This window comes from Pseudophryne corroboree (genome assembly GCF_028390025.1).
Source record: "Pseudophryne corroboree isolate aPseCor3 chromosome 3 unlocalized genomic scaffold, aPseCor3.hap2 SUPER_3_unloc_17, whole genome shotgun sequence".
Lineage (NCBI taxonomy): Eukaryota > Metazoa > Chordata > Amphibia > Anura > Myobatrachidae > Pseudophryne > Pseudophryne corroboree.
Genome location: NW_026967505.1, coordinates 1,502,805 through 1,517,029, shown reverse-complemented (window position 1 = coordinate 1,517,029; position 14,225 = coordinate 1,502,805). Strand labels below are relative to the sequence as shown.

The window sequence follows — 14,225 nt, the reverse complement described above, 5'->3', positions numbered from 1 at the left end:
GGGGTCCATTTAGTACCATGGAGATGTACCAAAGCTCCCAATACAGGAGGGAGAGTGCTGAGGTACCTGCAGAACTGATTGACCAAACTTGAAGTCCTCAGAGGCCGAAGTATAGAACTTGTAAAACTTAGCAAATGTGTTTGACCCTGACCAAGTAGCTGCTCAGCAAAGCTGAATAGCCGAAACACCCTGGGCAGCTGCCCAGGAAGAACCCACTTTACGGGTAGAGTGGGCCTGAACAGATTTTGGAATTGGCAATCCTGCTATGTAATAAGCATGCTGGATAGTAAGCCTGATCCAGTGTGAAATTGTCTGCTTAGAAGCAGGACACCCAATCTTGTTGGGATGATAAAGTACAAATAGTGCGTCCGACTTCCTGTGATGAGTTCTCTTCACATAGATTTTCAAAGCCCGCACAACATCCAAGGACTTTGAGGTAATTGAGGTGTCAGTAGCCACTGGCACCACAATAGGTTGGTTGATATGAAAAGCCGAAACAGCCTTAGGGAGAAATTGCTGACGCGTTCTGAGCTCAGCTCTATCCTCATGGAAAATCAAGTAGCGGCTCTTGTGCGACAATGCCCCCAATTCTGACAAACTTCTGGCAGAAGCCAAGGCCAACAACATGACCGCCTTCCAAGTAAGAAACTTTACATCCACCTCCTGTAAATGTTCGAACCAATCTGATTGCAGGAACTGCAGCACCACATTAAGATCCCAAGGTGCCATAGGAGGCACAAAGGGTGGTTGGATGTGCAGAACTCCTTTCAAGAAAGTCTGAACCTCAGGGATAGCAGACAATTGTTTCTGGAAGAAAATAGACAATGCCGAAATCTGGACCTTGATGGAGCCCAAGCGTAGGCCAACATCCACACCTGCTTGCAGAAAGAGGAGGAAATGTCCCAGTTGAAACGCCACTGTAGGAAACTTCTTGGATTCACACCAAGACACATACTTTTTCCAAATTCGATGGTAATGCTTAGACATTACCCCCTTCCTAGCTTGGATCAGAGTAGGAATAACCTTATTTGGAATGCCGTTCCGAGCTAAGATCTGGCATTCAACCTCCATGTCATCAAACGCAGCCGCGGTAAGTCTTGATAGGCAAGCGGCCCCTACAGTAGAAGGTCCTTGCGAAGAGGAAGAGGCCTCGGATCCTCCAGCAGTAATGCCAGAAGATTTGCGTACCTAGCACGCCTTGACCAGGCCAGAGCAATGAGGATCGCTGGAACTCTTGATCTTTTTATTAGTTTGAGAATCCTTGGGATGAGTGGAAGTGGAGGGAACACATACAATGACTGTAAGACACCCCGGGGTGTCAAAAGGGCGTTTACCGCCACTGCCTGTCAGTGTCGTGACCTGGAACAGTACCTCCGAAGCTTCTTGTTGAGGCGAGAGGCCATCATGTCTATCTGAGATACACCCCATCGATGTGTTACCTCTGTGAATACCTCCGGGTGGATGCCCCATTCTCCTGTATGTAGATCATGTCTGCTGAGGAAGTCCACTTCCCAGTTGTCCACTCCCGTAATGAAGATCGCCGACAGCGCCAGCACGTGTCTTTCTGACCAGAGGAGGATTCTTGTTACCTCTGACATTGCAGCCCTGCTCTTCGTTCCACCCTGCCTGTTTATGTAGGACACCGCTGTGACGTTGTCCGACTAAACCTGAATGGCTCGATATTGCAGAAGATGAGCTTCATGTAGAAGGCCATTGTATATGGCCCTTTGTTCCAGAATGTTTATTGGAAGGACAGATTCCTGGCCTGACCACTTTCCTTGGAAGTTTTCCCCCTGGGTGACTATTCCCCAACCTTTGATGCTTGCATCCATGGTTAGAAGAATCCAATTCTGAATCCCAAACCTGCGGCCCTCAAGCAGGTGAGAAGTTTGCAGCCACCAGAGTACTGAAATTCTGGCTTTCGGCGACAGGCATATCCGCTGGTGCATGTGAAGATGTGATCCCGACCACTTGTCCAGGAGATCCAGCTGGAAGAACCGTGCATGGAATCTTCCGTATTGTAGAGCCTTGTAGGAGGCTACCATCTTCCCCAGAAGGCGAATGCGCTGATGAACCGTTACCCGGGGAGGTTTCAAGACATCACGGACCATTGATTGGATCACCAACGCTTTCTCCACCGGTAGAAACAACCTCTTCACTTCTGTGTCGAGTATCATCCCCAGGAAGGGCAGTCTCCTTGTCTGTTCCGAATGTGACGTTGGAAGGTTCAGGATCCACCCATGATCCCAGAGTAGTTGAGTTGAGAGCGCAATACTCTGCAACAGCTTCTCCTTGGAAGATGCCTCTATCAGCAGTTCATCCAGATATGGAATTATGTTCATTCCGTTTGCTTAGGAGGAGCATTATCTCTGCCATGACCATGGTGAACACCCTCGGTGCTGTGGAGAGGCCAAGTGACAACATCTGGAACTAGTAGTGACAGTCCTGTAGTGCAAACCGTAGATAGGCCTGGTGAGGTGGCCAGATCAGAATGTGAAGGTACGCATCCTTGATATCCAGGGATACTTGGAATTCCCCCTGTTCCAGACCTGAGATCACCGCTCTCAGAGACTCCATCTTGAATTGGAAAACCCTCAAGTAGGGGTTCAACGTCTTCTTCAGGTTCAATATAGGCCTTACCGAACCGTCCGGTTTTGGTACCACAAACACCCTTGGTTTTTGGGTGAGGTGGAACTGGAACAATGACATTTGTTTGTACCAATTTTTGAATGGCTTCCTGAAGGATAGCACTTTCTGTCAGCGAAGCTGGTAAGCATGATTTGAGGAATCTGTGAGGTGGGAGTACCTGAAACTCCAGTCTGTACCCCTGGTTAACAATATCCTTCACCCAGGGGTCTAGGCATGATGACGCCCAGACGTGACTGAAATCTTTTAGTCTCGCTCCCACCTGCCTGATGTCCAGGCTGATAGGTCCATCGTCATGCTGAATATTTGGAGGAAGCAGAACCTGGTTTCTGTTCCTGGGAACCTGTTGGTGCAGATTTTTGGGATCTTCCCTGACCTCCTCTAAAGAACGTGTGAGGGGGTTTGGATTTTTTACATTTTGCAGTCTAAAAGGACTGCAGTGTAGGATAAGATTTCCTAGCTGGGGCTGCTGCGGAGGCAAGAAATGTCGACTTACCCGCAGTCGCCGTGGAAATCCACGCATCCAGTGCATCCCCAAATAGTGCATGACCTGTAAATGGCAGGTTCTCCACACTTTTCTTGGATTCTGCATCCGCAGTCCATTGGCATAGCCAGAGTCCTCTGCGTGCCGAGACAGCCATGGAAGTAGCAGGCCATGAAGCCTGCAGAATCCTGTATGTGACGTAAAAACAAGTCAGTGTCACTCCTATCCATAGTATCTAAGTCCTCTAGTAAGGTGCCTGACCACTTTACTATGGCTTTAGAAATACACGCACAAGCAATAGTGGGCCTTAAAGCCATGCCTGTAGCAGTGTATAGTGATTTGAGCGTAGTCTCAATCTTGCGGTCAGCCGGCTCCTTTAAGGCGGTTGAACCAGGGACAGGTAAAACCACCTTTGTAGACAGCCTAGATACAGAAGCGTCTACAATAGGTGGGTTTTCCCACTTTTCTATTCTCTTCAGGGAAAGGGAAAGCAATGAGAATTTTTAGGGATCTGGAATTTTTTCTCTGGGTTTTCCCAGGATTTTTCAAACAAGGAGTTTAACTCCTTAGAAGCAGGGAAGGTAAGCGAGGACTATTCACTGTAAAATAAGATTCCTCTACTTGTTCTGGACCTTCTCAGAAATATGCAAAACATCCCTAATGGCTTCAATCATTAGCTGCACCCCTTTAGCAATGGATGCATCCCCCACTGCATATCCCCATCACCGTCCCCTGTATCAGAGTCAGTATCAGTGTCAGCTTGCATTATCTGGGCAAGTGTACATTTTTTGGGGTATGTAGGTGGGTTTTAGATGAAGTAGTGGGAGCTGAATATTTCAAACACTCCACAGATTGTCTCAAAAACTGCGTCTCTTATTATGTGACATCCATGTTTAAATCTGGGATATCATTCCCCTTAAAGAATCCACCCATGGGGGTTCGGATTCAGAAGGCTGAGACAACACATTGCAGTCCTGAGTACATGGAATAGACTCCTCAGGAGAAGATACACACTCTGCAGCACAGGACACAGAGTCCTTAGACATGGTAATGTGGATATACACACTTACACACACCGGAAAATGTCGGACACAGTTTCCCCCAGAGTACCTTCAGAGAGTCACAGAGTATAAGGAGCCAGCCACACAGCGCCCCTGTAGGTAGTTATGATAAAAGCCCGGTGCTGACTAACCTTAATAAAGAGGGCAGCGCTCCCTGTCAGTGTCCTATTTCTTATGATCTGCAGGGAGAAAATGGCGCTGGTGAGTGCTGGATCCGCTCTGAGAGGAAGCCCCGCCCCTTGTAATGTCGAGCGGCTTCCCGCACTAATTGTTTTTACTGGCCTAAGGATTTTAGTGCTAACAGGGCGAGTAGCCCCTGTTAGCTGCGTGACCAGTGTAGGGTTTATCCGTGCTGGCTCAGGACGCCCCTCAAAGCACCTACACTGTATGTTGCTGAGCCTTTCCGGAGCACAGCCTTTCAGAGCTGCGCTCCCACCCTTGTGCCGCCATACCCTGCCGCTAACCGGGATGCTGGCGCTATACTCGCCACTTTTCTTCTGGCTTTGTTAGGGGGTGGCGGCCGTGTTGCAGGAGTGAGCAGTCGCCTCATGGGCTTGTGATCCGCACCCTCAGGAGCTCAGTGTCCTGTCAGCGGAGTAGAGAACCATTGACTCTTCAGGAAGTTGGTTCCTATTCCCGACATCCCCACCCCCAAGTCCCACGAAGCAGGGAGGCTGTTGCCAGCAGCCTTCCTGTAACCTAACTCTAGAAAATAAAAATAAAAACTAGGAAACCCCCTTGGAGCTCCCCTAGCTGTGACCGACTCCTCTGGGCACATTTTCTAAACTGAGTCTGGTAGGAGGGGCATAGAGGGAAGGGCCAGCCCACACTATTAAACTCTTAAAGTGCCAGTGGCTCCCAAAGGACCCGTCTATACCCCATGGTACTAAATGGACCCCAGCATCCTCTAGGACATAAGAGAAAGTAGATTATAGCCTAGCAGATGATGATTACAGGGTATCATATGGTGTATTGCATGTAAAGTACCTTGTTTCACACCTACTATGCTGTAGCAATATAGCTTATATAAGAGTGAGTAACGCATGTACAGGCTTACCAGCGTATGAGCACACACATAAAGGAATGCTACCTTACCAATGCTTCCAGGAGTAACGTTAGGAGACATTTCTCTGATCCATCAGCTCATATGACTGATGTTATTGTTCATCTAGAATCTCCAATTCATACGATATGTTCCCCATCCATTGTTTTACATTGGTGCTGACATAGGACTTGGCGAGTGACTACATCTCCATATATACTTCATGTTTAGTTACCAGTACAAGAGAGATGTATCTGAGTCTTATTATATTACATTTGTTATTGTGAGTGTTCTCAGAAGGGTGGACACAATGATCATCTGAGACAATATTATAAAGCCTTCATTAAAAGTTGTTTTATTATACACACCCATTTACAATTAATTGTCCCAGAGAGTTGTCTCCTATTCTTTGCAAGATTAATATTGTTACAGAAAAGTCACATTTCCATAATGTATTTTATTTCCAGCAGATGGACACACAAGCAGGAATATCTCAGAAGGACATCTAATGTTATCCCTGGATTGTGAAATAAAAGATGACAGTAGACAAGAATCTCCAGGAGATAACCCCATTACCCCAATTATACATCCAGCTCTATCAGCTGGTCCCCCTGATCCTGCAAAATGTTCTCCTGATCACTCTGATATTGGTGTATCTGGTACAGCTCTGAGAGTAGATACAGAGTTTCCATGTGCTATAGATGCCAAATGTTTTACACAGAACACAAAGCCTATTAACCCACAGACCGGTAAGGCAGGTGAGAGGCCATTTCTATGTTCTGTGTGTGGGAAATGTTTTGCATACAAATCAGTTCTTATTAGACATCAGAAAAGTCACACAGGTGAGAAGCCATTTCCATGTCCTGAGTGTGGGAAATGTTTTGCACGGAAATCAGATCTTCCTATACATCACAGAAGTCACACAGATGAGAAGCCATTTCCATGTTCTGAGTGTGGGAAATGTTTCACACAGAAATCAGTTCTTGTTACACATCAGAGAAGTCACACAGGTGAGAAGCCATTTCCATGTTCTGAGTGTGGGAAATGTTTTGCATACAAATTAGTTCTTATTAGACATCAGAGAAGTCACACAGGTGAGAAACCGTATTCCTGTTCTGAGTGTGGGAAATGTTTTTCATCGAAATCAGATCTTGTTAGTCATCAGAGAATTCACACAGGTGAGAAGCCATATTCCTGTTCTGAGTGTGGTAAATGTTTCGCACAGAAATCAGCTCTTGTTTCACATCAGAGAAGTCACACAGGTGAGAAGCCATATTCCTGTTCTGAGTGTGGGAAATGTTTCGCACAGAAATCAGCTCTTGTTACACATCAGACAAGTCACACAGGTGAGAAGCCGTATTCCTGTTCTGAGTGTGGGAAATGTTTTGCACAGAAATCAGCTCTTGTTACACATCAGACAAGTCACACAGGTGAGAAGCCGTATTCCTGTTCTGAGTGTGGGAAATGTTTCGCACAGAAATCAGCTCTTGTTACACATCAGACAAGTCACACAGGTGAGAAGCCGTATTCCTGTTCTGAGTGTGGGAAATGTTTTATCCAGAAATTACATCTTATTAAACATGAGAGAAGTCACACAGGCGAGAAGCCATTTTCTTGCTATGAGTGTGGGAAATGTTTTATCCAGAAATCACATCTTATTAAACATGAGAGAAGTCACACAGGCGAGAAGCCATTTTCTTGCTATGAGTGTGGGAAATGTTTTACCTGGAAATCACAATTTGTTACACATCAGCGAAGTCACACAGGTGAGAGGCCATTTCCATGTTCTGAGTGTGGGAAATGTTTTATCCAGAAATCACATCTTATTAAACATGAGAGAAGTCACACACGCGAGAAGCCATTTTCTTGCTATGAGTGTGGGAAATGTTTTATCCAGAAATCACATCTTATTAAGCATGAGAGAAGTCACACAGGCGAGAAGCCATTTTCTTGCTATGAGTGTGGGAAATGTTTTACCTGGAAATCACAACTTGTTACACATCAGCGAAGTCACACAGGTGAGAGACCATTTCCATGTTCTGAGTGTGGGAAATGTTTTGCACACAAATCAGATCTTATTAAACATGAGAGAAGTCACACAGGTGAGAAGCCATTTTCTTGCTATGAGTGTGGGAAATGTTTTACCTGGAAATCACAACTTGTTACACATGAGCGAAGTCACAGAGGTGAGAAGCCATTTTCTTGCTCAGAATGTGGGAAATGTTTTACACGGAAATTAGATCTTTTTACACATCAGAGAAGTCACACAGGTGAGAAGCCATTTTTTGCTCAGAATGTGGGAAATGTTTTACACGGAAATTAGATCTTTTTACACATCAGAGAATACCAGAAAAGAAGAGGAAAATACTCTCGTTTTTTGGGGGCACTCATTGAAAAATATTGCATAAAATCTAACTTTTATTAATTGCCATTAAAAGCTGTTGCCACCAACCAGGACTGGGACAAAAACATACACACACAAATACAAAAATGACAAAACAATAGAAAACAACAAAAAAATGACAAAAAAAAACACACCTAGGTTTGCGTGTGGTATGAACACGCCATGGGAAGATATGTCTGACGCAGTCAGGGCCAATATGATAAATACTGACACTAGCTCCTGCAACAGTTAGCCTTAACAGTCCCCTAACAGAAGGAGACAAATAGTAAGCTGGTATAGTCGGCTAACACAGGAAACAGAAACACTGTAGATAGATTTACCATCAATACTTCAGTCTCTCGTAATAAATGCTACTGGCATAGAGTAAATAAGTAACAATGATGGTTTAGTGTGTGTTCAAACTTCATAGTAAGTGCAGTCTCCCCATAGATTGCATGTCATTGGTTCTTATAAAGAGGTAGTAGCGAAATAATCATAGTATTTATTCTGGATCTAGGATATAAATATCCATAATATAAACAAAAAATAATAATAATCTTGTAAATGTTACAGTGCAAATACTGTTAATATTCTCAGTGCAGGAAACCGGTAAGCCTTATATTAGTAAATAATTTCTTGGTATCGAGTATCCACTATAAATAACACCCTGATCTGTATCTCAGGTACAGGCAGGATATTACTAATTGAAGTTGTCTGGGCAGATGTATCTAGTATGCCTCAAAAACAAGCTGTAGCAAAAAAAAAAAAATATATATATATATATATCACTATTGTTCTTCATATATATCCCTCATTTCAATATGCAGGAATCAATGTAACCAGGGTAAATATCCAATCTATCCTCTGACACGTGTCACATTGGTGAGTTAGAGAGGTGAAGAGCAAATGAGCTGCTGCAGATTGCAGAAAAGGGGAAGAAAAAGGCACTCCTATCATAGATGTAGTGGGGTGGCTACTGTTCACTGTGTGACATGCATTAATACAGTGAATGAGCGTGTCCCATCTGCACCTAAGGGTTAGAAACAGGTAGAATGCTTCTGCTTTTGAAAATATCACCCACGGGCACCCTGATGTAACAGCGCAGGATGTCCTCTGAGTTCTCCTTGCGACAATGAGAGAGCATTGAAAAAAGGGAGATTTAAAGATACATGTTATCAGTAAGATGAAATAAAGAGCACCAATCCCCTTATGAGTGTATGCTGCTTCCTTGCATGTGTAAATACATTGATGCAAGGTGAGCGGTACCGCTTTTTTGCCTATAGTGCCTGGAAGAAAGTAGTTTGGTAACAGTGCTGGGACCATAATGGTAGTAACGGTCCTGATGCCGCAGGCTATTGCAGGATCCGTTACCCACCATGTGGACCCACCGGCTGACACTTGAATGGAAAGGTACCTAAGATTGCGCGTGGATATCAGGGTGTGTGGTTCCAGCTCTGGCTGCACTGCACTGAGTCTCCTCAGACAGCTGTTTCGCTTTCTGGCTTCCTCAGTGAGACACCCTGTAACCGGGTGTTGGAGTTGTTTATAACTAGGTAATGTCCAATCAGGAGCAAAGGTGTGTGGCTATCAATTAAGCCTGTGCTGGTGCCTGATGAGACCTGGTGTGTGCATTACGTCCAGGTGTCAATATTAGTCTCCCATTCCCTATCAATTGGGAACAAAATTCTCAAAAGACATACTAATTATTCAATCCATTAGTATCCAAAAATGCTTCTTGTAAAAGTATAAATAGACAATGGCAATAACATGAAAATGTTACAATACAACAGTAAGTTATAAGGCGGTGAAAAAGTATATGTAAATATATAAGATTGGAAAAAGGAATTCTTTTAAAAAGATTTCCCTAAGAGAGTATATGAAATAATAAAATAAAAAATAAATATAAAATAGTAATAAAATACACTGCTGATGTAATAATGTTGAAAATGCGGAACACTATAAGAGAAATCAGGGATATATTTGTATATAAATAAAATATCTCGAATGGCCCTTATATAATATAAAAATAATTATACAGGCCCCGTCAGATACAGAAATGATGGGATAAAAATATATAGACCTTTTGTCAATGTGACTGTAAACTATGCATTTTATGAGCATTAAATCATCCACAGCCGTGGCACCCTAACAACACAAATAAAAGTATCGAAAGAATGGATAGAAAACTCAAATAATATGTAAAAAGATTGTGAAAAATATGTGGTGTATATGTTGAGGCCCACTGCGCGTGAGGAAGATACTAACATGGGCAAAATATAATACCAGAGAGAGTGAGATATTGTATGTGTATTAAAACTATACAGTAAATATTTTTACCAGATTACACTATTGTTTGTGAATTAAAACTATATGGTAAATAGTTATACAGGGTTACACACTAAATGTTGGAGATTGGGAGAGATAAGTGTAGTTAGGTGTTGACAGGAAAAGAGTCGACCTAAAATGACTAAACACACATAACGTATGTCTATAAAAAGACGTTATAGTTTATCATCTCGCTCAAGCCATGAGGGCTCACTGTGTTTAATCTGTACGTCCACTTGCTTTCCTTCCGGAGTAGTTCTTTACTCAAATCTCCACCACGTGTTCCATGTCTGACACGTTCCAGGCCAAAGGCCTGTAATCCTTGTGTTTGTCCCTCATGGTATCTCATGAAATGTCTAGCCACTGACGTGAGTTTTTTATGCTTGGCTAGATCCGAAGCGGCATTCCTAATGTTGCCCACATGCTCTAATATAATTAATGTAATATAGTTGAGTCGATTACTTTGGTTTGCATGTCCTGGAGGATTGCCTCTGAGGTATGGGTGAGTCCCAGGAATTGGTGTGTTTTCCTCTTTTTCCTCCCCCACCGTATCTTCCTTTTCCTTGATTCCAGTACTTTCCCCTGCTCCCCGAGCTTTCTCCTAAAAAAGCTGCTGTAGGTCTTGGCTGTAGGGATAGAGGTTCGTCTGTTTCAGATGATTCCACTTCAGATGAACTGTAGTCTCTCTGGAATGTCCGTTCTCCTGAGCGGGCTAACCGGTTCCACTTGAAAATGTTTTTGGTGGTAAAGTCACGTTTGTCCCTCGGAAATTTTTCTTTTTTACGTTCAATAATACCTTGTTCATAGGATTTAAGTTCTTCTTTAATCTAAGAGGATTTACTGAGATTCATAGACAAACTCAACAATTATCTTAATCTGAAGCTTACCCATGCTATCAGCAAACAAGAAGCAACCTTTCTGGATCTATATCTCAGTGTGAACTTACAGGGATATCTCCAGAAAGAGCTATTTAGGAAAAGTACAGCGACGAACAGTCTCCTACATAAGAGCAGTGCCCACTTTCCCCCTACAATTAAGAACTTACCTAAGGGTGAGTTTCTTAGACTCAGGAGAAACTGTTCTACCAAACAAACATATCTGGACAAAAGTAAAGAACTAACAGTCAGACTCCGGGAAAGGGGCTATAGCAACAAACTTATCAAATCGGCAAAGTATCATGCATCCCGGATTGAGAGAGAAACCCTTATCTTCCCACAAGATGAAAAGAAGACTGAATCTACGGTAGTGAGATACGTTACCAATTTCTGTCAGGAATGGAGAGAATTACAGACACTGGTCCAGAGACATTGGAAGGTCTTACTTATGGATGAGGACCTGCAGAAAGTTCTGGGAGTTAGACCCTCCTTTAGCTGGAGAAGGGCCAGTAGCTTAAAGGACAAACTGGTAAAAAGCCACTTTGTCAGGAATCCGCCTTGTAAGACCCCACTGAAAGGTACATACCCTTGTGGTAAATGTAAGGCCTGTACTCTTATCATCAGAAAGGATCAGATAAGGGATAGATTTGACAACAATATCAAACTGGAACAGTTTATCAACTGTGACACCATGGGAGTGGTATACTGTCTGGAATGTAGCTGTAATTTAAGGTACGTAGGTATGACAACCCGCGTACTTAAACAAAGAATCTTAGAGCATGTGGGCAACATTAGGAATGCCGCTTCGGATCTAGCCAAGCATAAAAAACTCACGTCAGTGGCTAGACATTTCATGAGATACCATGAGGGACAAACACAAGGATTACAGGCCTTTGACCTGGAACGTGTCAGACATGGAACACATGGTGGAGATTTTAGTAAAGAACTACTCCGGAAGGAAAGCAAGTGGACGTACAGATTAAACACAGTGAGCCCTCATGGCTTGAACGAGATGATAAACTATAATGTCTTTTTATAGACATACGTTATGTGTGTTTAGTCATTTTAGGTCAACTCTTTTCCTGTCAACACCTAACTACACTTATCTCTCCCAATCTCCAACATTCATTTAGTGTGTAACTCTGTATAACTTTTTACCATATAGTTTTAATTCACAAACAATAGTGTAATCTGGTCAAAATATTTACTATATAGTTTTAATACACATACAATATCTCACTCTCTCTGGTATTATATTTTGCCCATGTTAGTATCTTCCTCACGCGCAGTGGGCCTCAACATATACACCACATATTTTTCACAATCTTTTTACATATTTAAGTTTTCTATCCATTCTCTCGATACTTTTATTTGTGTTGTTAGGGTGCCACGGCTGTGGATGATTAATGCTCATAAAATGCATAGTTTACAATCACATTGACAAAAGGTCTATATATTTTTATCCCATCATTTCTGTATCTGACGGGGCCTGTATAATTATTTTTATATTATATAAGGGCCATTCGAGATATTTTATTTATATACAAATATATCCCTGATTTCTCTTATAGTGTTCCACATTTTTAACATTATTACATCAGCAGTGTATTTTATTACTATTTTATATTTATTTTTTATTTTATTATTTCATATACTCTCTTAGGGAAATCTTTTTAAAAAAATTCCTTTTTCCAATCTTATATATTTACATATACTTTTTCACCGCCTTATAACTTACTGTTGTATTGTACCATTTTCATGTTATTGCCATTGTCTATTTATACTTTTACAAGAGGCATTTTTGGATACTAATGGATTGAATAATTAGTATGTCTTTTGAGAATTTTGTTCCCAATTGATAGGGAATGGGAGACTAATATTGACACCTGGACGTAATGCACACACCAGGTCTCATCAGGCACCAGCACAGGCTTAATTGATAGCCACACACCTTTGCTCCTGATTGGACATTACCTAGTTATAAACAACTCCAACACCCGGTTACAGGGTGTCTCACTGAGGAAGCCAGAAAGCGAAACAGCTGTCTGAGGAGACTCAGTGCAGTGCAGCCAGAGCTGGAACCACATACCCTGATATCCACTCGCAATCTTAGGTACCTTTCCATTCGAGTGACAGCCGGCGGCTCCACATGGTGGGTAACGGATCCTGCAATACCCTGCGGCATCAGGACCGTTACTACCATTAGGGTCCCAGCACTGTTACCAAACTACTTTCTTCCAGGCACTATAGGCAAAAAAGCGGTACCGCTCACCTTGCATCAATGTGTTTACACATGCAAGGAAGCAGCATACACTCATAAGGGGATTGGTGCTCTTTATTTCATCTTACTGATAACATGTATCTTTAAATCTCCCTTTTTTCAATGCTCTCTCATTGTCGCAAGGAGAACTCAGAGGACATCCTGCGCTGTTACATCAGGGTGCCCGTGGGTGATATTTTCAAAAGCAGAAGCATTCTACCTGTTTCTAACCCTTAGGTGCAGATGGGACACGCTCATTCACTGTATTAATGCATGTCACACAGTGAACAGTAGCCACCCCACTACATCTATGATAGGAGTGCCTTTTTCTTCCCCTTTTCTGCAATCTGCAGCAGCTCATTTGCTCTTCACCTCTCTAACTCACCAATGTGACACGTGTCAGAGGATAGATTGGATATTTACCCTGGTTACATTGATTCCTGCATATTGAAATGATGGATATATATGAAGAGCAATAGTGATATATATATATATATATTTTTTTTTTGCTACAGCTTGTTTTTGAGGCATACTAGATACATCTGCCCAGACAACTTCAATTAGTAATATCCTGCCTGTACCTGAGATACAGATCAGGGTGTTATTTATAGTGGATACTCGATACCAAGAAATTATTTACTAATATAAGGCTTACCGGTTTCCTGCACTGAGAATATTAACAGTATTTGCACTGTAACATTTACAAGATTATTATTATTTTTTGTTTATATTATGGATATTTATATCCTAGATCCTGAATAAATACTATGATTATTTCGCTACTACCTCTTTATAAGAACCAATGACATGCAATCTATGGGGAGACTGCACTTACTATGAAGTTTGAACACACACTAAACCATCATTGTTACTTATTTACTCTATGCCAGTTGCATTTATTACGAGAGACTGAAGTATTGATGGTAAATCTATCTACAGTGTTTCTGTTTCCTGTGTTAGCCGACTATACCAGCTTACTATTTGTCTCCTTCTGTTAGGGGACTGTTAAGGCTAACTGTTGCAGGAGCTAGTGTCAGTATTTATCATATTGGCCCTGACTGCGTCAGACATATCTCCCCATGGCGTGTTCATACCACACGCAAACCTAGGTGTGTGTTTTTTTGTCATTTTTTTGTTGTTTTCTATTGT

General features: G+C 42.4%; 1 protein-coding gene across 1 annotated transcript in view; it reads left to right on the top strand.

The window, feature by feature from the left end:
* The window catches only part of LOC134983515 (uncharacterized), a 251,465-nt gene that overhangs the window by 26,136 nt on the left and 211,104 nt on the right, over positions 1 to 14,225 (top strand). The window contains exons 2-3 of the mRNA XM_063949173.1: positions 5,704 to 7,551; positions 10,774 to 11,804. Coding sequence (XP_063805243.1) covers positions 5,704 to 7,551; positions 10,774 to 11,804 — 2,879 coding nt within the window. The remainder of the gene's footprint in view (positions 1 to 5,703; positions 7,552 to 10,773; positions 11,805 to 14,225) is intronic.